The following is a 27,067-nucleotide window of genomic DNA, read 5'->3' on the forward strand; positions in this document are numbered from 1 at the left end:
ATTTTATTGGCAAAAAAACATTATAATAATCCAAAGCCTTTTTTGGGGACCGGTCTCCACAATGCTATTATGTTTTTAGGACGGACCTCACTAATGAAGTAAAACAAGTTCTCACACTCCCATGGCCAGTTTGGTGGACAAAGTTCAACTCTTTTATTCACTAATGCAGTAAAACAAGTTCTCACACTCCCATGGCCAGTTTGGTGGACAAAGTTCAACTCTTTTATTCACTGTCCCTCTCTCTCTCCCTCTCTTTTACACCCTTCATGTCCCTTTTGTGACACACACACACACACACACACACACACACACACACACACACACACACACACACACACACACACACACACACACACACACACACACTCTCCCTCTCTCTCTCTCTCTCTCTCTCTCTCTCTCTCACACACACACACGCACACAGCGAGGGTGTAAAGTTCAGGTCCGTCAGGAAGACAGAGAGATCACCGTCCTGCCGAGGAGGACGACGGACGAACTGGACGAGGTGAGTACACACACACACACACACACACACACACACACACACACACACACACACACACACACACACACACACACACACACACACACACACACACACACACACACACACACACACACACACACACACACACACACACACACACACACAGAGACACACACACACACACACACACATGGAGTTGCCATCAGATAACCCTGTGAAAAGATCAACTATTTATAGAAAATGTGCAAAGAAACTGCGAGAAATTTGCACATGTTTGCCAAAAAATGTGTGGCCAGCCTCCACTCTACTGCATGGACATCCTCAGGTTTTAATTTCATGTTAAATATGTGTTTGTGAGCGTGTGGAGGAGAGTGTGTGTGTTTCAATGCTATAAGAACCACGCCAATGAGACACTCTGAGGCTTACTTAAAACCAAAAATCACCAAAAAGAGCAAAGTAAATAAAGCTGATTTTGTTTTGTTGTGATTGAATAGCAATTGTCAGAGCAACAGGAAGTGAGTTGTTGTTGGATTCAACTGTTCTTTATTAAAGTAATCTGAATTATCTTTGATCAGCTCCTGGTTGAACTCCTATTGAAACTGAAGAAAAGTTACAAATGTTAAATTCTCTGCAACTTCTGCTAAATGTTTGCTGTAATGTATTGATTGCAAACTGAGGACCTGTCTCTGAGTTATGACGGGGAAAATGAGTTGCAATGTTGCCTAAAATACCAACTGTTCCTTCACTGGAACAGAGATTCAGAAGGAGAAGTTCCATGTTTCAGAAATCTGTTGAAATAAAACTTTAAACATTAACAAGGAAATTCTGATATTAAGGATTCATGGCAACGCTGTTTTCATAAGTGTTGCAGTTCATAAAGCTGCCACCAATATTTCTGTTGCTCAGTAAAGTTGTCATTGATGCTACAGTTGTCAGAGTGATCATCATTGTTGCTAAAGTTGCTATCACTGTTTCTGTTGTTAAAGTTCTCATTAAAGTGGCTAATGTTGTCAGCAGATAAAGATGGCCGACTCCTGCTGCTCGTCTTGTATCCGATTGAAGAACAAATGTCCACGACCTCGAGGCCTCCTCAACCTCGTCATCACGAAAGGTGAGTGTGTGTGTGTGTGTGTGTGTGTGTGTGTGTGTGTGTGCGCTCGTGTTTTTGTGTGTGTGTGTGTGTGCTCGTGTTTTTATGTGTGTGTGTGTGTCTCTTTATTTGTTTGCACAATTCAATTTGCTCTGGAAATATTAAAAACATTTCTTGCACTATTTGTAACATTCCTCTGGTGTGTGTTTGTGTGTGTGTGTGTGTGTGTGTGTGTGTGTGTGTGTGTGTGTGTGTGTGTGTGTGTGTGCAGGGTGTGTGTTCGCCCTGCTCTTCGGGGTGGTGTGGTCTATAACAGGAAGTGAGTGTTTACCTGGAGGAAACCTCTTTGGACTCGTGGTTCTGTTCCTCTGCTCGGTGCTCGGGGGGAAGCTGGTTGGTTTGATCCAGCTGCCCACGCTCCCCCCCTTCCCTCCTCTACTTGGTACGACCCAACACCTCACACCTCTCTGATGGAATACCCAATAAAACTGACATCAAAAATTATTACATTTCATTCGAATAATTGTTTTCAAAATATTAGATATGACATAAATTATTCAAAAAAATATGACAAAAGTATAGATCTATTTTTATATTATATTTTGATCATATTTATAAATGTTTATATGACTATAAATGTAATAAATCCTAATAAAATTAAATAAACAAAATGAAAATAAAGTTATATATATATATATATATATATATATAAATATAACAAAATACATATAATAATTTAACAATAAAAAATAATATTTATGACCCAATAATGTGTTTTAAATATAAATAATAAAATATGTTTAAATTATTTATTGTCCCGTGTTGCAGGCATGCTGCTGGCCGGCCTGCTGCTGCGTAACGTCCCGTACGTCACGGACGCCGTTTACATCGACACTCACTGGTCTGCAGCGCTGAGGAACATCGCGCTGGCAGTCATCCTGACCCGAGCCGGACTGGGCCTGGACCCCTCGGTACACACACACACACTCAACAAACAACACCAAGAAAATATCTAAAAGAGTGCAAAAAGGTATGACATATAGCAACACAAATATATACAGAACAAAGCAAAAACTGTAATCGGACAAACATATTTAACATTTTGAAAAGGTAAACAAGAAAATGCTAAAATAGCTGTAATAACACTTTTTAAATGTTGTTTTAAGTATTAAGCTAGCTATACTAATGAACTTCTACTTAAGTAACGTTTTGAGTTCAATCATCCTGACCCGAGCCGGACTGGGCCTGGACCCCTCGGTACACACATACAGAATAAATACAATCAAGAAAATAATATGCAAATGTAGGAATTCATGTAATATAGCAAAAGATTGTGCAAAAGAGAAAAATGCAAAACATTTAGTAGGGCAAACATTATAAATATTTGAACAAATATATACAAGTTTGCAAAAATAGCTGTAATAATGTAAAAATAAAATATCGCTTTTTTTATTTTGTTTTAAGTTTATTTAGCTAACAATATGAATGAATTCTATTTAAGTAACAATTTGAGTTCAGGATTTTTATTTATAATGGAGTGTTTTTAGAGCACTGAACACTCAGTAAATATACTGCATACTATACTTATAATTGTGTGTGTGTGTGTGTGTGTGTGTGTGTGTGTGTGTGTGTGTCTCTGCAGGCGTTGAGTCGACTGAAGGCGGTGTGTGTGCGTCTGGCGGTCGGCCCCTGCGTGGTGGAGGCCTCCGTCGTGGCCATGGTTTCTCACTTCCTGTTGGGGCTTCCCTGGGTGTGGGGCTTCATCCTGGGGTAACACACACACACACACACACACACACACACACACACACACACACACACACACACACACACACACACACACACACACACACACACACACACACACACACACACACACACACACACACACACACACACACACACACACACACACACACACACACACACACACAATTATAAGTATAGTATGCAGTATATTTACTGTGTGTGTGTGTGTGTGTGTGTGTGTGTGTGTGTGTGTGTGTGTGTGTGTGTGTGTGTGTGTGTGTGTGTGTGTGTGTGTGTGTGTAGTTTCGTCCTGGCTGCGGTGTCCCCGGCGGTCGTGGTCCCCTCCATGTTGCTGCTGCAGAGGGAAGGATTAGGCGTGGAGAAGGTAAATAACTCACCTGTTGTTCTTCAGTCTGCCACCAGGGGGAGCCGCTCTGCAAACGTTACTACATGTGCAGGCTGAACACAAAGAGCAATGATGGCATCCTTAGGTCCTTAAATGAGTACAAGAACCCCTAGGACCTCCTTAAATATCTCTATTATCTTTTCAATGAGTACAAGAACACCTAGGACCTCCTTAAATATCTCTATTATCTTTTCAATGAGTACAAGAACCCCTAGGACCTCCTTAAATAACTCTATTATGATATAGATGGGTGCCTGAGAAGTCTGTGGGTGTTTCTCAATGTCGAGGATGCTTCCTTGGTAGGACATGTCTTCCGAGTAAGGTCCATCAGAGGCTAGGCAAGAATCCTTCCTGGCATTCGGAGAACGAAGAATGGAACAGGCTAGCAAGTGTGCAGGTGTGTATCATATGAGAGGCCCCGCCTTACATTTCCCGCCAAAGATTTGGGAAATTGGTCCGTGCGCAAAGCATTGTGGGGATTTTAAGACCGCGGAGGATACACTTGTGCATCGTCGAAAATTCCCACAACGGAGGATACAGTCCTCGGTAGAATTCCAAGGATCCTGGAAACTGGAACAGTCCTTCGGATGGATTCGATGACGTAGCATCCTTAAAATAGTGGCTCTGGAGGAGCCTTCCTCGACATTGAGAAACACCTTCGCTCTCCTCTTGGGTTGCTTGGCTCTATGGATTTTGGTTTGTTTGTCTTTGCTTTATATACTGATGCATGTTCACACCCTACACACATTACGGATTAACTGACTTCATAGTTAACTTAGTTTCTTTAATAAATGTACTTTAATTCGATATGAATCATGTGTGGTCTCCTTCTTTTGTCCGCCCTTGAGCCAGGGCGTGACAGAGTACAAAAACCAATGGAACCTATATAATCTAAAAACAACTACAACCTGCCAGCATCAAACTGAAGTCCCCGTGAACGTATTCTCTGTATTTATATGATGCTCCATGATGTTCTGTGTTGTTGTTCAGGGAATCCCAACCCTCCTGATGGCTGCTGGGAGTTTTGACGATATTCTGGCCATAACTGGGTTCTCCACCTGTCTGGGAATCACCTTCTCCACAGGTCTGTAGAGGGGAATATACTGTTTTTAATTTATTTGGTTTTATCCTGGTCTATATATACCATGTTTGTCCTGCAGGGGCCATGTGGATGAACATCCTGAAGGGTCTGCTGGAGGTGGTGGGGGGGGTCATAGCCGGGCTGATCCTGGGTCTGTTCCTCTGCTTCTTCCCCAGCAACGACCAGGTGAGTGCTGATTAAAACGATGAACATGTGCAAAAATAAAATAGATTTAATACATTAAAACATTAATACAATTGAGCAAGAATTTATGTTACATTGCAATCAAATAAATTAGTAAAATAAACCAAAAATAAGAAAAGATTGTGCAAAAAATAAATCAAAATGTTGCAAGAAGAAATTAAATAGTTCAGAAATTAAATTAAATGGGTGGTTGGCTGATCCTGGGTCTGTTCCTGAGCTGCTGTGCTGTTTTAGATCGAGACACTACAGGTGAATCATAGATGAGTTATTGAATGGCTCTCCGTCTGTCTGCAGGAGGACCTGGTTCTGACGAGGACTATCCTGCTGTTGGGTCTCTCCATATTTTCGGTCTTCTTCAGCCACGTTATTGGTTTTGCCGGAGCTGGCGGTCTCTCCACGCTGGTGCTGGCCTTTCTGGCTGCTCTGGGCTGGAAAACCGAAAAGGTAACACACAAGATATCTGACTTTAATCTGGATCAAACACTTGATTCAAAGATTCAAAGTTGTATTGTCATATGCACAAAGCTACAGTGTAGATATGGCAATGACATTTTTCTGACCTGAGCCCCTCCAACAATGCAACATATAAAATGCAAAAACAAAATAGGGCAAAAACTCTATATACATGTCAATAGAATATGATATGTACAAGAACAGAATGTGAAATTAAATAATGTAAATTAAGACAAATGACTTACTTACTTGACCTCTTTACGCTACGTCTTTTAGTCCGCACTGTTTGAGTTTTTCATGCTTATCTTCAGGCTCCGGTGGCGGCCATGGTGGGTCGGTCCTGGGATGTTTTCCAGCCGCTTCTCTTTGGTCTGATTGGAGCAGAGATCAGAATAGCAAGCCTGAGCCCGAGCACCGTGGGTAAGAACCATGAGAACCGTACAAACAAACAGTGTTGTTGCTAACTCATGCCCTTTACGTTGGGCTAGAATGGGCAACTGGCGGCCCGCGGGCCGCATGTGGCCACCGCCCTCACTTTGGGCGGCCCGCGAGTCAATTTACAAAAATATATTGGTTTCACAGTTGTAAACAAGCAAATCATTTGAACCAGACCCCACTTGTAATTAATAATATTCACCGCTAGAGGGCGCTCCCCCCAAATTCATGAGGCCTGCAGCCAAGTGTATATTGTCTTCTGTTTACCTCGCGGCTTTCCTCCGTTAGCGGGAAAAGAAACATGAGCGCCCAAAAAAGAAAACTGAACCTAGAAAACCGTCTCTTTCAGCCAAAATGGGAAATAGATTATCTGTTTACAGAATTCAAAGGCAAACCTATGTGTTTGGTGTGTCTTGAAACTAAATCGGCAATGAAGGACTACAATTTAAGTCGCCACTACAACAGCACCCATAAAGACAAATATGAAAAGCACACAGGAGCTGCCAGAGTCGCCATCGTTGCTGACCTGAAAGGGAAAATATGCAGCAGACCTTTTTTACCAGAGCCACGACTACACAGCAATCGTCTCTCACGGCGTCTTATGCCGTTTCCCTTGAGCTTGCTAAAGCTAAGAAGCCCCTGTCTGACGGCGAAATGGTGAAAAGTTGTGCAGTCCAGATGGCTAAAGCATTCGGAGATGACATGGCTAAAAACTTTGAAACCGTCTCTTTGTCCCGTCGGACAGTGACACGAAGAATATTTGAAATACAAAATCATGTCGAACAAAAGGTAAAACAAGTCATGCATGACTGTGCATACTTTTCCTTAGCGTTGGATGAGAGCACTGATGTGACTGATGTGAGCCAGCTTCTCATCTACACACGGGACATTAACAGTTCATTTGAAGTGCACAAGGAGTTATTGAAACTGGCTTCTTTGCATGGCACTACCAAAGGACAAGATATTTTCGCCGCTGTTGAAAATGTTGTAAGTGCGCACGGAGGATTTCACAAGCTCTCAGCTGTTGTTACCGATGGTGCGCCAGCAATGCAAGGAAAGCGCACTGGATTTGCCGGCCTCCTCCGCCAGAGTGGCGTTGACTGTCCAATAGTGCACTGCATCATACATCAGGTGGGTAACATTATTGTTATCTATTCTAATGGTTTTGAATGTGGGCATTCTTTGTAAAAAAAAAATCAGGCTAAATCAAATTTCGTTTTGATATTGCAGGAGGCTCTGTGTGCCAAATCAACGAACGTTAGCCATGTCATGGATTTAGTTACCAAGACTACTAATCTCATTCGAGGAGGGAACCAGTCTCTCAATCACAGGAAGTTTATAGCCTTTTTGGATGAAGTGAACGCCGCATACGGTGATTTACAGATAAGGTGGATGAGCCGTGGAAAATGCTTGGAGAGGTTTTTTGCGCTACGCGCAGAAATCCCTGTGTTCTTGGAGGACACCATCCAATGTGATACAAGTGCGTACTGCGCAAAACTCAGGAATACAGATTTTCTTCTCGACATGGCTTTCCTTGCGGACATTACCTCGCATCTTAATCACCTGAATATGCGGTTACAGGGAAGATGCCAAACCGTGTTGGATCTATATGCGCACATGAACGCATTTGTTACTAAACTGACTCTGTTTAAAGACGGATTTTCAGCCGACCGTCCTAATCTGGCGCACTTCCCGTCATGTGAAGAGATGCGCAAAGATGTCCCCGAATGTGAGAAAACATTACCCAAGTACAGAGCCGACATAGAAACACTGCAGCAGCAGTTTAAGAAGCGCTTTCAAGATTTCCACACCATGCAGCCACGCATCGAGTTATTCACTAACCCCCTCTCGGCTGCAATCATCGAGCAGCCCCCTGAGTTGCAGCTTGAAATGTGCGAACTACAGTCAGACCCCTTTCTAGCAAAGCGCCAGGAGAGGGGAATTTCCTTTTGGAGACTGCTACCCGAGTCCCGCTTTCCACTCCTCAGGGATTTTGCGCTCTCAATGGCCAGCATGTTTGGCAGCACTTACATCTGCGAGAGCAACTTCTCTATGATGAAGCACATCAAGTCAAGGGAGAGAAACAGACTGACAGATGAGACACTGTTCCATCTCATGCAAATCGGATGTACAAATGTTGATATTGACATTCAGTCTATTGTGCAGCAGCAGGAGAGGCCACAAGTATCTCATTAAGATGTATAGCTTACTGATCCAGCTGTGGGTGAAGTTCAGAAAAATGCATATGTTCTTGGTTTTATGTATGGAATGTGAGGGAAGCATAGAAACACAATACAAAGATGAATATTCGTTGTTAAACTCAGTGTTAGTGTTTGGTACAATAAACATTTATTGCCTATATATATTTAGTTATTTTCATTAAATTAGTAGCTAAAGTTGGCTATTTAAATGTTGTGGATATAGTATCCTGCCGATGGAAGTGAATGGTCACGAAGTGGCCCTCTGGTAGTGAGGAATTTTTTTTTTGGCCCTCACAATCCTCAAAGTTGCCCATCCCTGATTGATATATAGGCAACTGAAACATTTGGGAGTCGCTGGATTTGTCCTTGAGTTTTACATGTGAACTTCCACTTTTGTAATCACCACTAGACACTCCTATCAGACTTCTTGAACCTCTTTGTCAAAGTCAACTTTATTGTCAATATTCCAGTTTGTGTGTACAAACAGAGGGATCGAAATACCGTTCCCCACAATCTCGAATACAAAAACAAATATATATAAAAATATGTATGCAAAAATGTATATCCTATATATATCAAAAGACACATTTATACATATGCAGACATTAAGACCTAAATAAAAGCAACAATCATTATATACAAAAATAACAGTCACTTCAATATGATGGTCTTTATTACCTCCTAGAACACTTATTCCCAATCTGGGGGAAGCTCATCAAAACAACCATTCAGTTTGCTAGCTTCTTATTCTAAGCAAACTAGCTAGAGGGGCAAACGCTGTGTGAGTGTGGAATAAAATTGCAGGATGTGAAGTATGACTTGGCCTATAGCTTTACTTTCCAACATTTCGAACAGTTTATGTACGACTTGAGGAAGTTTAACACTCTTCTGTCGGTGTGTTCAGGTCTGGGTCTGGCCTGCATCAGCATCGGCCTGGTGATCCGTCTGCTCGTCACCTTCGCGCTGGTTCACTTCGCGGGATTCAACCTGAAGGAGAAAATCTTCATCTCTGTGGCCTGGCTGCCAAAAGCCACCGTACAGGTGTGTGTGTGAACCACCAAGATGATCAATAACACCTTCTTCATACTTTACCTTGAATAATGGGTAAAACAATGACTATAGACAGATAGACTATCGTACACCCACCTCCAGGAATCCTACAACGTCCTAGAAAGACATAAACTGTATACAAGAACTGGTTTAATCCCCATGACATTAATTATTGGTTATCTGGAATGTATGAACATCAGGGAGTGGCCAGGTACTATTATCAGCTAATAAACTAATCAGCATATGAGCATTACAAATCTCCCAAGGTAACTCTAGAACTCTTCAAAGGATCTCTATAACCTCTTCGATTACGTTTTAAAGCTTAATCAATTACCGCTAAAACCTACTATAGTATCGTTAAACCTTGTCAATGACACCATGAGATTACTTCAAGGACATATATGACCATAAACACCTCTCAATATCCCCTTAGAACCCAATAACAGAACCGCCAGAACCTCCTCAATGAGACATGTCCACATCCAGTTAATATATATGGATTTTAGAACGTTTTTTGTGTGTTCCAGGCTGCTATTGGCTCCAAGGCGTTGGACATGGCGAGGGAGGAGGGTGACGAGACCTTGATTAAGTTTGGTTTGGACGTGCTAACGTTAGCCGTGTTAGCAATCCTGGTCACAGCGCCCATCGGAGCGCTTGGTATCGGACTGGCAGGACCACGCCTCCTGGACCGACAGGTCAAAGGTCAGCACACACACACAACTACACACACACACTCCCACAAACACATAATGAAGTCCTCAGAATGCATCCGGGTCCGCTTTATCTCCATGTAGGTTTTCACATACAGGGACATTTCACAAGAATGTAAATTAAAAATTGTTTACAGACTTGTGGAAATAATCACATTATGCAAATCCATTAAATAATTGTTATTTAATAATTAACTTTAATCCCAACAGATGATGCAGAAGGCGGAGCCACAGATCCAAGCTGCAACATAATTGGTCAAGAAAAAGTCAACACGGCCCTCGAGAGCAAGCTGTGAGGCCTCTGATTGGACAAACTACAGTTTTATATTTCTTATATTCATTTATATTCGTTGCATAGACGTTCTTACGAAGTCTTGTACAAAGTTGTCCGACCACACCTAAAGTCTGTTTCCCGTTTTCTCTTATATCATTTAAACATGGAGATACGGGAATTTATTTTCAGATATTTTGATTGACGTAGCACTCTCTTGTTCATACGAAAAGTTACCGAAATATTTGTATGATGAATGATAAAAGATAAGGTGAGAGGCTTTCAAACCCAGCATCCAAAATTGGGTGTTTCAGAAACTTTTTAACGATCCAACAAGCACTCCTGTTGTTGTTGTTATAGGGCGCTAATGGTAATTAGCTGAGCAGGTACTTTAGTTAGCGGGCTAACGCGTTGACATTATTTAAGCATACAATCAGTCAGAACTGGATTAATGAGGGAATATTTTACGTAGAAGCAGAAATTAATCAATCTAATCTAATTATATTCATTGCTTCCAATATTATTGTAATTTTAAGATATGTATTGTAATAAACTGTGATTTGTTTCATGCTCTTTTTATAAAAGCTTAATAAAAACTTGAAATAAACATTGTTACGTTAAGTCATCAGGGTTGCCGCTTTATTTAAACGTACAATATGTAATTGTTTAGCTATTTCACGTTAAAAATGTGTATTTCTCTGATGCTGTTTGGTTGAATTGGGATGGAAGAATTGCTAGATAACTGCTAACGTTAGCTCAGCTTGTTTCTCTGGTAACTTCAGATCCAGACGTCCCATCACTAAAACCCTTCTTTAAACAGCACCAAGATGTAAACATGTGACTTAAAACTGGATAAAACGAGTTTACGAAAGCTTCTGGCACTAAAACAACGTCACAGGAGAGTAGAGGAAACAGGCCAGTCATTGAAAAAACATTGGGATGATGTAGAGACACAACTCAACAAGAAAAAAGGCTTGTGGTTTTTTCACATTGTAATGTCAGTAATGCCAGAGTTCAACTGAAGTCGAAGGCTTGATGTCCAATGATGTGTTTACGATCAGCATGTGTGCAGAGGATATAACACCTACACCTGCAGAAAGCATGGTGGAAACACTAGAGCAGAGGTAAAACAGAGTTGTTGAATTAAATGACAAATAAAGCTCGCATAGAAATTAAACATCAACAATGAGTGGGTTTTATACGAGGTTAGGGCTACTGTAAGTCATGAATGATGGAGAAAAGAGAGGGTGTCATACTGCGAGAACAAACTGAGAATTTTGAACATTAAAGTTAAATATTTTAGTGATTTTGTTTTTTGTATTTTTATAAAATTGAATTGGTTAATTTACAAGAGCGAACTTAAAGCATTTGGGATAAAAACTCGGGGAAAACATAGATTTTTTTTTACAAAAGGGTGATTTCATGGTTGACATCCAAATCCATTAATCCCACAACCAAATCTTGTAAATTTTTTACAAGCAGAAATAAGTGAAGTATTCAGGTCACAGCTCCTCTTGACCATAGCATATTTGAAGTCTATTATTTACTAAATGGACCTCTTCAATGAAGACAAACTACTTGAACACACACAGTAATGCTGTCTGGGTAAAATCATGTGATAGAGCTTCACCCAATAGCACACAACAATATGAAATCAACCTTTAGCGTATCTTGTACAAACACCGAGAGTTTCCTGTTTCCATCTGCTGCTGCAAACTCACACCTCAGACCACACTGCAGACATCTTCAAGAAACCACCTAGTGTGAAACCAGTTTGAACAGGATATAAAAGCTAATGGGGGGGTCTGGTACTGAGGGGCCAGACCATATCAAAGAACTGTTACATGTAATGTCTAAAATGATTATCCAAGCAACACGAAACCTCTTGGAGGGGTAGTTAGTGTTCGTGTGTCCAAAGGTCTATAGCCTGAAAGAAACACAAAACTAAATACTATAAAACTCAAAAATACTCAATATTTATTAGCTCAAACCTTTTGGCATTTGACCAGTAATAATAATAATACATTTTATTTCAGGCGCCTTTCATGACACCCAAGGACACCGTACAATTTGTTAAAAAAGAAAAGGCTAATAGGCAGCAGAACATGATAAAAACACAAACAGGAAATCATGGAGGAGACAATCAAGTGGACATAAATGAAACATATAATGGGGAGCACAGTGAGTAGGCAGATTTGAACAGGTGTGTAAGAGGGCGGGTATTATTGGTTTAAGGGGAGCTGGACCTGGAGTTTGGTCTGAGCAATGCTAGGTGTTTCCCTCTGTTTACAGTCTGTATGCTAAGCTAAGCTAACGCTGCTGTAAAGGTATCAATCTTGATCTTTAGTAGGAGTAGAGTTTCTATTTGTGGAGGTCAGAAGTGTGTCTCTCTTTGCAGATGATGTGGTTCTGTTCGCTTCAACTTTAAGGTCTAAAGCCATGGCACTCTGCTGGAGAAAGGTGGATTGCTTTGTTGTAAAATGTATTGATGCATATCGAGTTATGAGAAATGCAACAAATGCACAAAACATTGTGGTTTAGTAATCCTCTTACAGATCTTTAAAGCTTGCAATCATGACGTCCTCCGAGTTAGTGACTTGTCCTGCAGCAACGAAAACTTTGAAGCCTGGAGAATAAATTAAACCAGTCCACTTCAATGTCACTTTAGCTAGTTTAGTAAGGTTCATTCCAATGTTCCCAATGTCCTTAAACAAGACCAGTAGGCAATGTTTCTAGCAACAGGCTATGACCTTTGTTCCTTTAAATGTAGGCCCATTGTATTGGAAATCGTACAGCATTGGTGGATAACAGATACCAAATGTAACTATTTAAAACAGTAACTGTGTTCATGATCCTTGGGTAGGGAACTTAACAATGGGAATCAGGATCGTCCTGGTCGAGGTTTTCCTGGTAAAAGTCCCAATGGTTTGACCCAGAAGACTATTGGAGAGATTATTTATCTAGAACGCCTCCAGATTTCCGAAGTTAAGACAGAAATCATGGCTAGAAACAATGACACCTTGCTTTAAACCTATTTTACTGCTGCTATTCATGTGGCTGTTGGTCTTTTAGTGAGATGTGTAACAAGAGGATGTGTCTCTACGTTAAAATGTCAGCAGGTATCATTTCCTCCCCCCCTCCCCCGCCACCATCATGTGGTTTATATTCTCGATGATTTTGAACCCCACCACATTTCCGACCAGAAGTCCAGAGGAGCTACAGAAACCATGAGAACAACACTGCATTTACTCTGTAAGTAAAGTAGAAAGTGTCATTCAAATCTAATTATAATCACCAGGAACTAACTAACTTTTAGACTTGTTTCGGTTAAAGAATTCAAAGAAAGTTAAGATCTGAATGCTTGAACTGTGAGTTTATGTTTCAGTGACGTTGAGTTTCTTCCAGACGCTTGTCAACGGTCGTGGTAAGTTTTTTCAAACCTCATCTATTTGTATAAAACATTATTTAAAGACCATTTAAAATCTAAAAAGACTTGATGAACTTTGATGTGTGTTGCTCGCCGCTTCTTGTCTTTTAACGGTTTGTGTGCTTGTTTCAAAAAGAGGCCATCTGAGCAAATAAAAACATAATTAAAAGAAAGAGCCGTTCAAATGTCTACACTCAGAATGAGACTGCTTAATATTTCCTGTGAGTAATATTGATTTCAAAAGATTAAATAAACATAAAAATATTAACAGAAGAACTTAAGGTGGCTCCAAAATGGTGGAATTGACATCAGGACAGCAGAAAGCTTACACATCTACCGGCAATTTGAATACAAAATAAAAAGCACTGACATACTAACAGAACACTTAGATACTAACAAAGGACTTACATACTAACAGAACACTTAGATACTAACAAAGGACTTACATACTAACAGAACACTTAGATACTAACAAAGGACTTACATACTAACAGAACACTTAGATACTAACAAAGGACTTACATACTAACAGAACACTTAGATACTAACAAAGCACTTACATACTAACAGAACACTTAGATACTAACAAAGGACTTATATACTAACAGAACACTTAGATACTAACAAAGGACTTACATACTAACAGAACACTTAGATACTAACAAAGGACTTATATACTAACAGAACACTTAGATACTAACAAAGGACTTACATACTAACAGAACACTTATATACTAACAAAGGACGTACATACTAACAGAACACTTCGATACTAACAAAGGACTTACATACTAACAGAACACTTAGATACTAACAAAGGACTTACATACTAACAGAACACTTAGATACTAACAAAGGACTTACATACTAACAGAACACTTAGATACTAACAAAGGACTTACATACTAACAGAACACTTAGATACTAACAAAGCACTTATATACTAACAAAGGACTGGCTTATCTAAAGCCAGTTGAGTAGCACTTGAAATGTTTGGCTCTATGAAACCTGATGTACTTATATGATTCTGTTTTCTTCAAGGTTGTATCTTGTTGGTCGAACGCACTTATTGTAAGTCTCTTTTGGATAAAAGCCTCAGCTAAATGTAATGTAATGTAAAAATGTGCACATTGTACTACAATTAATACTGTAAAAATGTGTATATTATAATTAAAGAAACTAAGTACAATGATTACATAGCCATATTTGTTTCTGGCTCTTTTTTAATCTGATATTAGATTGCAATATTTGAAAAGCATTGTAGGACTTTTAAATTCTTACCGCTCAATCGGCACATTTTCTGTCAAGTCCTTCGATTTGAAATAAACTTTTCAAAAGTTACGGATATTTCACAGCTCTTTAGACTGAAAAGTGCATAATGTTTGACCACAAACACAGTACATAGCCTGGTTTAACGCAACCGGACAAGTATGGAGTATTATTTGGAAATAAATTAGAGGTTTGTTCCTCTCTCTTTCTTTCTCTCAGCGTCGGTGATGGTCATCCCCAACAGTTCTCAGTTTTTCGAGTATGACAACATTTTGGTGAGCTGCAATAGTTCGAGCTCCTGGGAATGGACGCCGTGGAGAAACGATACCGACCTGTACGTTTACTGATACAAAATATGAATCTTATCTCGGTTTTACCGCATTAATATCATTAAAAACCAGCATATTGTCCATTTTTCACACTTTATTTATAATCCTAATTGTTTATATTTTATTTATTTGCAATGTTTCCCACTTTTGTCCTCAGGTTTGTAGTATGCAGGGAATGTTTGAAAAGTTAGGCAATAAAAACATCTTCTGTTAATAGGACATTTAACAGATTTACATAATGTCACATAAAGCATTTAGTGAAATGCACAAATGTCTAAAATCAGAATCAGAAATATTTGTTAATCCACGGGGAGGATTGAGTTTTGTGACAGTTGCCCCACTTACATTTAAAAAAATATATATTAATACAAAAAAAAAAAATTATAATAATAACAACTTAATTAAATTAAAGTAAAATGAATAAAAAATATATAAATAAAATAAAATAATAATACATATACTAATTAAATGTATATCATCACAAGGGCTTACGGTAAACACATATGTACACATTTTTATAATATAATATATATACAGTGGTGTATTAATATTAATTTAGATATATAAATATATGAAATCCAAAGTTCATGAAGCAACAAAAACGGTTTATTTCTTATTTCTAATTTTCTTCTGTTTTATGTTGTGTTTCACTAAAATCCATTTCGAAAAAACACATGGACACATGGAGCAACAAGGCTTATTGTTGCTATAAATGATGAATAAAGCAGATTTATTTCCACTTGTCTTAGTAATAAACTGATGTTGTCTCCTCAGTGTGAAGTGTGGATCGGGCTGGGGCAAACTAAATGCGTCTACTTGTAACATAACCACGGTGAAACTGTCCGAAGGCGGGGTGTTCTGGTGCCAGTCGAAATACGGAGACAGCAGCAACGGCGTCAACATCTCCATCGTCGGTAGGTGTCCTGGCGTTTTAATCCGTTTCTAACATTAAACAGCAAATAAGTGAGATTTAAATGAACATCTGTTAAAGCGTAGTGTGACTCACAAAAATAAATAGTTAAGAGTTTACTCTAAAGCCTTATATTAATAAGACAAACATTCAAACCATAATGATGAAAGGAAAATGGCTCTAACAGTAGGATTCACAATTCATGACAAAAATCTAAAAATACTTTCTGTCCTCGCTCCGGTTTCAGTACAGCTTTTTATACGTGACCTTTATAATCACATATTTGGACCTCAATGAGACTTTTCTGATTGGTATTTCCCAATACTGGTTGTTAAATAATCATAATCCCAACAACATCTGGAATCGAACACGTTTCAGACAGAGACTGGCTGGAACACACCTTGGGAATTCACATGATAGTTTTAAGGGAACAGATTACATTTAAAGGAAGTGGTTGGTATGAGTACAGACCACGAGAGGAAACACTACTATAGAGAGTCCTTAACGGAGAATAGTAATGCTTCATGCATGACTACTTGGTGAAAGAGGTTCTCTTACTTTTTTACTGGAGAAAAAGTAAACAGCTACGAGGCAAGAAGTTCTGTTGAAACCCTCCTTATTGGACGAGGCTAGAAACCACCCAGAACTCTAAGGCGAAGGAGAGATCTTGAAATGTTAACAACAATAAGAATAATTCAAGCCCTGTCAATTAGAAAGGCTCAATAAATGATTTAGTTCTGTCTTAGCTTAATTCATAAACAAAGTTTCATTAAAAATGGGGAAGTAGTTTTCTCAAAATTATTTTCATTGGACGAGGCGAGTGGCAAACACCTAGAACTCTTATTGTTAAGCTAACACATCGTCACACCCAATGAAACACCTGGCTCCAACATTTAAAGCTTTTTGCGTGAAGATGGTCCGGATGCTGTTTCACAACTGTTGTGGAAAATGGTATCAGACTGAAGGAGCATTTCAACTTCACCCTCTGTTCTTCTTTTTCTAACAACAGGTAGCAGTAAATAACCCAAATGAGTCATAAATGATGTTAGAGCTATTCCAAGCTTACTGGTCTTTTCTCTTGTGGAGTGTAGACTTGATGTTTCTCCATTTCCTAGCAGATGTGTTTTAAAGAATCCTATATATAGTTTGTTTATCTTTTCTGTTTGTCTCGGCCCCTCCTCTTCTATTCTCTGTGCTAACATTTGAACATCAGACCCTCTGCAGACCTCCTGATGCAGACTGCTTGACTCTGTAACGATTCACCTTCTTTAAGAATAAACTCCCAAAAACACAGTCTTATTCCAATAATCTTCATTTCAGTATAACGTAAAGGTTTCCTCACATTTTATTATTATTAGTTAGTTAGTCTCGATACATTTCCACCACACAACTTTGTTTGAAAACTATTGAAATCGTACAGCATTGTTGGGTAGCAAATGTAACTCTAAAAACATACTCGTAGTAACTGTGGTGATGACCTCTGGGTAGGGAACATGGCATTTCAAGTGTTGGCGTAAAGAAGGTCCGGATGCTGTTTCACAACTTTGTTTGAAAACTGTTGAAACTAACAGCGTGCAAACCTCCTTAAAACACCTCAAACTCCAGGAAAGCATCAAGAGGAGTTTGTCCTTTGCCTTTTATTGATTTATTTTGTTATTTATCGTCTTTGTCTCGTGTTCAGGTGGACCAGTGAGTCTTCAGAGTCCGGCCGTCCCCGTGACGGAGGGAGATAACGTCACTCTGATCTGCAGAACAAAGATGGCCGACCCCCCCTCTGCTGATTTCTACAAAGATGGCGTCTTCATCGGTGCTGAGTCTGATGGTCAAATGACCCTCTACAATTTTACAAGGTCTAATCAAGGCGCCTACAAGTGTGGAGTCCAGAATAAAGGAGAGTCTCCAGAGAGCTGGGTAATAATGGAAGGTTAGGAAACACACTCTTTATGTAGATTACTTAAATATAAAAACACTTTAAAATAGTGTCTGGTTTTAGATTAGTGTGTTTCGTACAACCTCAAACTAAATAAGTCAATACAACATGAACATCTTTTCAGTTTGATTACATTTCAATGCCGTTAAAAGTCTGGAAATTTAGAAACATAATGAAAAGGTAGATATTTTGGGAATAAGACAGAAAAGTCATGATGTATACAAATTCAAAAATAATCCTGAAATGTTGGTTCCAATAATTCATTGGAACCAACATTAAAATAATTCAATTGCCTTGTGTTGAAAGCTGCTATATTAAAGCTCACCTATTCCTCATGTCTCTTCTACATCAACGTGTGTCCCCTCTTCTTCAAGTCTCTTCTACATCAACATGTGTCCCCTCTTCTTCATGTCTCTTCCACATCAACATGTGTCCCCTCTTCTTCAAGTCTCTTCTACATCAACATGTGTCCCCTCTTCTCCATGTCTCTTCTTCATCAACATGTGTCCCCTCTTCTCCATGTCTCTTCTACATCAACATGTGTCCCCTCTTCTCCATGTCTCTTCTACATCAACATGTGTCCCCTCTTCTACATGTCTCTTCTACATCAACATGTGTCCCCTCTTCTTCATGTCTCTTCTACATCAACATGTGTCCCCTCTTCTTCATGTCTCTTCTACATCAACATGTGTCCCCTCTTCTCCATGTCTCTTCTACATCAACATGTGTCCCCTCTTCTACATGTCTCTTCTACATCAACATGTGTCCCCTTTTCTTCATGTCTCTTCCACATCAACATGTGTCCCCTCTTCTTCATGTCTCTTCTACATCAACACGTGTCCCCTCTTCTCCATGTCTCTTCTACATCAACATGTGTCCCCTCTTCTTCATGTCTCTTCTACATCAACACGTGTCCCCTCTTCTCCATGTCTCTTCTACATCAACACGTGTCCCCTCATCTCCATGTCTCTTCTACATCAACATGTGTCCCCTCTTCTCCATGTCTCTTCTACATCAACATGTGTCCCCTCTTCTCCATGTCTCTTCTACATCAACATGTGTCCCCTCTTCTTCATGTCTCTTCTACATCAACATGTGTCCCCTCTTCTTCATGTCTCTTCTACATCACCATGTGTCCCCTCTTCTTCATGTCTCCTCTACATCAACATGTGTCCCCTCTTCTTCATGTCTCCTCTACATCAACATGTGTCCCCTCTTCTCCATGTCTCTTCTACATCAACATGTGTCCCCTCTTCTTCATATCTCTTCTACATCAACATGTGTCCTCTCTTCTTCATGTCTCCTCTACATCAACATGTGTCCCCTCTTCCTCATGTCTCTTCTACATCAACATGTGTCCCCTCTTCTCCATGTCTCTTCTACATCAACATGTGTCCCCTCTTCTTCATGTCTCTTCTACATCACCATGTGTCCCCTCTTCTTCATGTCTCTTCTACATCACCATGTGTCCCCTCTTCTTCATGTCTCCTCTACATCAACATGTGTCCCCTCTTCTTCATGTCTCCTCTACATCAACATGTGTCCCCTCTTCTCCATGTCTCTTCTACATCAACATGTGTCCCCTCTTCTTCATATCTCTTCTACATCAACATGTGTCCTCTCTTCTTCATGTCTCCTCTACATCAACATGTGTCCCCTCTTCCTCATGTCTCTTCTACATCAACATGTTTCCCCTCTTCTCCATGTCTCTTCTACATCAACATGTGTCCCCTCTTTTTCATGTCTCTTCTACATCAACATGTGTCCCTTCTTCTCCATGTCTCTTCTACATCAACATGTGTCCCCTCTTCTTCATGTCTCTTCTACATCAACATGTGTCCCCTCTTCTTCATGTCTCTTCTACATCAACATGTGTCCCCTCTGTGGAAAGAGACTCTGAAAGTTTCAGGAACAAAGATTCTCTCTCTTTTTGATCCATTTCTATAAAAACCTGTCTGGAAATGAGCTGATCAGATTTTGGCCACTTTAGGATGTCATAACGATGTTTTGTCTTGTGTAACCATTAGCCAATCACCAAGGTACCCCCCCCCCCCCTCATAACCTGAATCTCCTCCTAGAGCACCATTGAGGGAGGGGCTCCTTATTTTCATCGAAAGTAACAGACAGAGAATCAGCACTTTGGAAACAGAGGGGATTATGGGTAATGCTGCAATGATCTGTTTTGTGTTTCAGCCAATCAGAGACAGACTCTGTATATATCTGAGACCTGTGATATATTGATGAAACATAGCATAATAGGGGACCTTTAATAAACTTGCCTTGCAGATGGCTCGGGCCCGGCCTCGCTGGTCATCTCTCCGGCCTCGGCTCAGGTGTTTGAGTACAGGAATCTGTCCCTGAGCTGCGGGGATAACAGCAGCGTGGAGGGGTGGAGGATCTTCAGGTCGACCATCACCACCTTCAGCACCAGCGCCACCGGCGTGCCCACCGTGAACCCCGGAGGAAAGACGTCCGGCTGCGGAGACAACTGGGGGAATATCACTTCCTGTGGCTGCAACATCTACACTTCCAAACAGGCCGACACCGCCGTCTACTGGTGTGAGTCTCGGGTGAAGCAGCGCAGCAACAGCCTCAACATCAGCGTCCAGGGTAAAGACAATATACAAGAGAACGATATCATTAGCATGCTAACATTAGCTTGTAAGTTAGCGACACAACAGTTGCACTTGTCAAGTCAAGTCAAAGTCAACTTTATTGTCAATCTTTCAGTTTGTGTGTACAGAGATCGAAATACCCTTTCCCACAATCCCGAATACAATAACAAAGATATATAAAAATATTTATAAAAATATGTATATCCTATATATACACAACAGACATATTTGTACATATGCACACATTGAAGACATAAATAAAAGCACAACAATCAATATATACAAAATAACATTCACTTCAATAACTTTGAGAAATGTACATTTCATTATTTGAGGCTTTTTGTATTATTTAAATAAAGTTTTTTTTAAAGCCGATATACAAAATAACCACTTATCAATCCCTAAAAACAAACAATAGGGAGGTCATGATATCATAAATGAAGTATTTGATATTAGTATTCTCTGAACAGGTTTCAGATATTAGCATGCTAATATTAGCTTCTACGTTAGTACAACTTGTCGTCATTTCATTATTTGAGGTTTTTTGTGTTATTTAAGTAACGTTTAATTTGATGTATCAAGTTACATCCAGCATTTTCCTTATTGCACCTTTTTATCTAAATGCATTTTAGATATTAGCATGCTAACGTTAGCTTGTCAGTTAGCTACACAACATTGTACACTTTAGCATTATATCACTATTTTTTTTTTTTTGTTTTGTTGAGCTTTAGTGACGTTTATTTTGAATTATCAAGATTCAGGTAAGTTAAGTCCATCGTATTCCTTATTGCATGTTTTGGATTTTAGCAGGATAACATTCCTTATTGCATGTTTTGGATTTTAGCAGGATAACGTTAGCTCGTCAGTTAGCTTCAGATACATTTACTAGTTAGTGGGTTTAGTTGAAATCTCCACAAGGTGCTAGCTAGTTTTTACATATGTTTCTCCGTGCTCAGAAACAGCAGTGATCCTGGAGAGTCCGATCCTCGCTGTGATGAAGGGAGACAACGTAACTCTGATGTGTAAAACAAAGGATCGCGATGACCTCCGCGCTGATTTCTACAAAGATGGCTCCTTCCTCAAGACCGGGCCTGCAGGTCACATGACCCTCCACCAAGTTTCCAGCTATGATGAAGGCGTCTACAAGTGTTACATCAGTAATGAAGGAGAGTCTGCAACCAGCTTCTTATTTGTCAGAGGTGAGAGGGGTCGGGGAAATAAAAGTAATCAAAAGTACCCGATTCATCGCCATGGGGAAACTGGAATTTCAAAGAGTTGGTCAATTTATGAATACAATTTATTCTGTTTAATAAAATATACAAATTCAAATGAATACAATAAATTAAATAAACACAACTAATTATTTAAGCACAACTTTCCAGGTTGTATAGCCTAATTTTAGTCCTTAATAATAAAAAATACAGTCATTGTATGTTTTGATTGTAAAGTGATGCACAGTGACATCTGGTGGTTCATTTAGGAATGATTTTTATTTTTTTATAACTGCATTAAATGCACTTCTTGTAAATAAAGGCATTATTTAAAAGGACATGTAAAGTTAAGGTTAGTTAATTTATTAAGCACATAATTTCAAGTAAGAAATATAAAGTAATGTCCTACGTACAAAAACCTGAAACTTGTGGTAGTCCTAGAGTTATTCATCTACGCTTAAGAGTTTGAACTTTTCTGTGAATCAGATATTTGTGTTTTTTATTAAAAGTTGTTTAATTTTTTGGCCCCAAAAGTATGTTTCAGTGTAGTCAAATATGGAAAATGTATAATGTTTCTGTAGGTGCCACAGCTCCCCGTACAGACTGGGTCTGGTTAGTGCTGACGGTGTTACGCCACCTGGTGGTTTTCTCCCCGTACTGCGCCTCCACCTTCCTCGTGGTGTCCATTTACAGACGCAACCCCCCAGGTAACACTCACCTAACAATGTGCTGATGTGAAGCAGGTTTAAAATGTTCATATTTTGCTTTGTCAGTCCATAAAACTTCACTTTTTATAGCCCAATATTGAAAAACGACACATTTGACTTTTTCCAGCAGATAAGTAAAAACCTTCCTGAAGATAGGGAGTCCTCTCCAATCACTGATAGAAGTAATAATCCTGATTTTAAAATAATTGATCGGATATATAACACATTTATTTTGCGACTCTGCAGGAAGAAGGAAGGACGACGAGGCAACGGACGGACAAAACGACGACGTCACCACCGAGTATAACTTCTGAACCTTTAAAAACCGGGCTAGTTTTTTGTGTTGACAAAATATTTTCCAAGTTTTGATTTTGCATTATTTACAGTGTGAATGAAGCCCTGTGAATATATGGGATGAAAGAAAGCTGTAATATCGCTCAGTCGATTATTTTGAGCGTCTACACTGCAGTCAAAGGCATCAGGGAGGTACTCGTTTCAAACAAGAGAGACTTTGGTGAAATATTTTACATGTCAAAATATTTTTCCAATTTGTTGTTTTTGTTACTAGAATTTCCACCCGAAACGCAAAAATCAAGCGGCTCAACGGTGGTGTGATTTAGTTTCTAAACAAGCACAGCGACTAAAGGCATCAACGGAACAGAGTTGATCATAACGATGTTCATAACAACTAAAACACAGAAACTTAACTCAGGCTTTTTGGGGGGGGTTAATAACAACTCATTTGCACGTCAACATATGTTTTTAAACAGCTGTTTTCACGAGTTCTTTCACGCAAGAATTTAGCACCGAGGAATGAGGATTATAAAAGTACAACACGGAGACTCCAAACCAAGATGGAGTTTTTCCTGCAATGAATTTAACGTTAAAATATAACTGTTGTTTCACCAAGAACCTGAGTATTATCTAGCATAGAAACACCGTGTCATCCGTCGATCCACTCCTTCCTCCGAGCCTTTCACAATAAAAGCCCTAAGCATTGAGGGATCCACTTATCGACATATCTTATAGGGAGATATAACACGAATCCTGCGATCGATCCTCTGCCTGAAAAACCTTTATTGAAAAGTTAAAAAACGTCTACAATGTGCGCTGTTGTTAGAACGAAGGGATTTGATGCAACATTTTCTTGTTGGCTGTTCGTCACGACCTCGGTGTGTATTTGATTTTTCCCACTCTATGTTGTCTGTGAAGTTTTTCTACATTTCTTTTTTGTAAACTGTATTAAATATTTGTTGATAAAAGTAAAGTCTGAACAGTTAGTTGCTTTAATTATTTCCCCTTATTCCTGACTCCTGAGTTCCTATCAACTCTTGAAGAGTCCCTCCATTGGCATGTTTAAAGATGATGTTGATGCTCTGTGATCGGTAGATAATGTCTGACTTGAGACTGGAGAGGAAACAGATTCTGTTCTTCATCACCTTCATGATCAGAGGCCTGTACTAGATTCAATACAAATACAAGATTCAAAGGTTTTAATGTCATATGCACATAAGCTACAGTGTAGAAATGGCCATGCACACGTTTAACCCGAGCTCCTCCAATGATGCAACATAGTTACAGAATATAACACATAAACAATAAAGAAAATCCTAAAAAAATAAAAAAAATGTTTTAATTGTGAAAGAGGTCTATATACACGTACATATAATATGATATATAGAAGAACATAATGTAAAATAAAATATTGTACAGCAAGATTCAATTAAATACCGTTTATTACAGTGATAACTATTTAGATAAATAAATTGTAAGATGACAAACAGATGAATGTTTATCGAGACACTTAAAGGTGGGGTAGGTAAGTTTGAGAAACCGGCTCGAGATACACTTTTTGTTATATTCCATGGAATGCTCCTAACATCCTGATAGCAATGAATATCTGAAGTGCTTTGACAAAAAAGATAGACTCAGAGTTAACCCTGAAGTTACCTGAAGACCCCGAATGCTGCATCAGGTCTAAAACCACCAGACTCAGGGACAGTTTCATCCCACAGGCAATAAGACTGCTAAACACCTGAGCTCTAAAGGTGGGGTAGGTCATTTTGGAGAAACCAGCTCGAGTGCGCTAGAATTTGAAAACACACTACCGGAACAAATCTGCCCCTTCCTCACAGAGCCCCTCCTCCAACACACACGAACGCGCACATGACCAATGAGGGCACGAGATAAGTGTGTGCACAGATGGAAGGCTGACAGGCAGGTAGGACATCCAGTTACTTTAGCCGGCTCAGATGATTGGTCGTGCTTTTTACAGCACCACGGCTTCCACAGATTACATTTTTATGTATTTTTTGTCAAAGCTAGAGTATAGTGCAGATTAAGTCCAACGCAGACATCATTAATAATAACAAACACAATAAGTAAAACAGATAACAGATTAGTACAACATGGTAAAGACAAAGGTTAAAAAAGGGACAACATGTAAAAATATGAATGTAGCTGATAATGTTAACGGATTGGAAATAAATTCAAATACAAATAAAGTCTAAATTGCACGATGGTATATCAGGGGTTTTTAGATATGAGTGCTGTGTCTCTGATCTTGTTTATAAGATATATCAACAACGTGACTTCGGAGCTCCGTAAAAACAAAGATGTCTCTGCGTCTGACGCTCCGTTTGAAATTCAGATTTCTGGATTCATTATACCGTTTCTGACAGAAATATAGTTTTCTGGCATCACTTTAACATTTCACGGGGAAATCTGCATTTTGGTTTGAGGGCGCAAGTTTCATATTCACAGGTAAAATTAATAATCCTGATTTCAAATATTTGAACACATTTATTCTGTGACTCTGCAGGAAGTAGGAAGCCTGTTTCCGAGACGTCTCCACGCGGCGAGGAGGAGGCATCGGACGGACAGTACGATGACGTCACCACCGAGCATCACTTCTAAACCCTTCTGCAACCCGGCCTCTTCTGTGTGTGGATTTGCACGACAAAATATTTTCCAAGTATTGTTTTTATCACAAACACTTATTACGTTTTGAAAATAAAAGTCATGAACAAGGCAGATCTTTCCGCACCGCAATTAAAGACATCAATCAAAAAACTGGTGTCTTTGTCACAAGGACTTCTACCTAGCACGCGGATATTATGCGCTGAAAAAGAAGCGTAATATAGTTCGAAGCAAGGCCTATTTTCCCCAAGCTTTAGTAGAACAGATTTATTTAAAACTAGGTTTACAAAACAACAACACAGGAAACAGGATGAGGGGTTTTCTCGGCAGTTCATTTGCCAAAATGTTTTCCAATCAGTTACTTTCACGTAGAAATATATAATGGGGCCAAAAGACCGTTGTAATATGGTCCGAAAAACTTTCACACTGCAACTAACGACAAACACTCCCGTTGTGCGGACGGGACTTGTTTATTTGCACGTGAATATGTGTTCAAGCTGTTGTCCATCCCACCTGAACCTTTATCCAAAACGTAAATAGTGCGGTGAAAAATCTGCGTGATGTCGTTCAGAACCGATTATTCCGAGCTTTCGCACCTCAATTAAAGGCATCTAAAAATCCCAGCGTTCAGAACGGATCCATTCACAGCAGGGATTAAAAACAACAGAAGCGAGACGAGGGTCTTTCAAAGCAACTTACTTGCATGTCTAAATATTTATCCAGACTGTTGTTTCTGTCACTTTTACCCAGAACGTGAGTATTGTTGTTTCTGAACGGGCTTTCTCACCCAAATTAAAGCCATCATAACGAGGAGTATAAAACTCTGAACCGAGATGGAAACGTTTTCTACTCTGAAGGGATTTCTTGCAAGTATTTTACACGTCAAAATAGTTTGTGAAAAAATTAGTCTTTTTCCTAACTAAAATTAGCAACGAGGAATGCAGATTTTCAACCAAGACTCAATTAAATACATATTCTCACTAATAATTAATGTTTCTATACTCACCTCTTGTGTTCTGTATGAATAAAGAAGAGTTTGTTGTTTTGATGTGCTTCCTTGTTCACTGACTTTTCCTGTTTCTACAACAAGTCTTAAATGGATGTCTATTTCACATTTGAATAGATTCAAAACAGAGCTCAAATGCAAATGGCCAGAGAGGGACGCTCAGCAGGTGAGTATTAGGTGTGTGTGTGTGTGTGTGTGTGTGTGTTTGTGTGTATGTGTGTGTGTATATTTGATTTGTTGTGTTATTAAATACTGTTTGTCGCACATGCCTCTTTCTCTTAAGTTGATTAAAATGTCTGTGTTATTCTTTATTATCCCGTTGCTTCTTTAAATCCTCCAATCAGCAACTTTATTTAATGTTTGCTTTTATTTTGAAGGGGAGGCTGAAGAAGTTCTTCCTGTAATTTGTTCTCGAAGGTTGGAGAAACTTCCTGTGTGTGAAACCGGTTTCCTTATTTCCTTGTTCCGTGTTCACAGCCTGGCACACACACACACACACACACACACACACACACACACACACACACACACACACACACACACACACACACACACACACACACACACACACACACACACACACACACACACACACACACACACACAC

General features: G+C 39.4%; 3 protein-coding genes across 6 annotated transcripts; all 3 read left to right on the forward strand.

Annotated features, from left to right (window-relative positions):
• Positions 1 to 372: 372 nt before the first annotated feature.
• LOC307032340 (sodium/hydrogen exchanger 9B2) lies at positions 373 to 10,758 on the forward strand. Of its 2 annotated transcripts, none has more exons than XM_079670232.1 (13): positions 373 to 505; positions 1,505 to 1,598; positions 1,849 to 2,019; positions 2,406 to 2,548; positions 3,220 to 3,347; positions 3,630 to 3,711; positions 4,723 to 4,816; positions 4,893 to 4,999; positions 5,312 to 5,461; positions 5,782 to 5,890; positions 9,011 to 9,147; positions 9,684 to 9,858; positions 10,077 to 10,758. In XM_079670232.1, the coding sequence occupies exons 2-13, from the start codon at positions 1,511 to 1,513 to the stop codon at positions 10,160 to 10,162; spliced, it is 1,470 nt and encodes a 489-aa protein (XP_079526358.1). In that variant the 5' UTR covers positions 373 to 505; positions 1,505 to 1,510; the 3' UTR covers positions 10,163 to 10,758. The 2 variants fall into 2 exon arrangements, with proteins under 2 accessions (XP_079526358.1, XP_079526359.1); XM_079670233.1 differs by having other exon boundaries at positions 460 to 505; positions 1,502 to 1,598.
• On the forward strand, positions 6,613 to 9,001 carry LOC307032344 (general transcription factor II-I repeat domain-containing protein 2A-like). Its single transcript, XM_079670239.1, has 2 exons — positions 6,613 to 7,036; positions 7,136 to 9,001. Exons 1-2 carry the CDS (start codon positions 6,707 to 6,709, stop codon positions 8,099 to 8,101), a joined length of 1,296 nt encoding a protein of 431 aa, XP_079526365.1. The 5' UTR covers positions 6,613 to 6,706; the 3' UTR covers positions 8,102 to 9,001.
• A 2,548-nt stretch (positions 10,759 to 13,306) lies between the features above and the next one.
• LOC307031585 (sialoadhesin-like) lies at positions 13,307 to 25,736 on the forward strand. 3 transcript variants are annotated; one of them, XM_079668802.1, is made up of 11 exons: positions 13,350 to 13,389; positions 13,523 to 13,561; positions 14,606 to 14,635; positions 15,053 to 15,167; positions 15,937 to 16,076; positions 17,754 to 17,996; positions 20,289 to 20,612; positions 21,574 to 21,816; positions 22,410 to 22,535; positions 22,782 to 22,836; positions 25,357 to 25,736. In XM_079668802.1, the coding sequence occupies exons 1-11, from the start codon at positions 13,365 to 13,367 to the stop codon at positions 25,361 to 25,363; spliced, it is 1,347 nt and encodes a 448-aa protein (XP_079524928.1). In that variant the 5' UTR covers positions 13,350 to 13,364; the 3' UTR covers positions 25,364 to 25,736. The 3 variants fall into 3 exon arrangements, with proteins under 3 accessions (XP_079524929.1, XP_079524928.1, XP_079524927.1); XM_079668801.1 differs by lacking the exon at positions 25,357 to 25,736 and having other exon boundaries at positions 22,782 to 23,809; XM_079668803.1 differs by lacking the exons at positions 14,606 to 14,635; positions 25,357 to 25,736 and having other exon boundaries at positions 13,307 to 13,389; positions 22,782 to 23,809.
• The last annotated feature ends 1,331 nt before the right edge of the window (positions 25,737 to 27,067 follow it).

The sequence above is a fragment of the Notothenia rossii genome (assembly GCF_949606895.1).
Source record: "Notothenia rossii genome assembly, chromosome: 3".
NCBI lineage: Eukaryota > Metazoa > Chordata > Actinopteri > Perciformes > Nototheniidae > Notothenia > Notothenia rossii.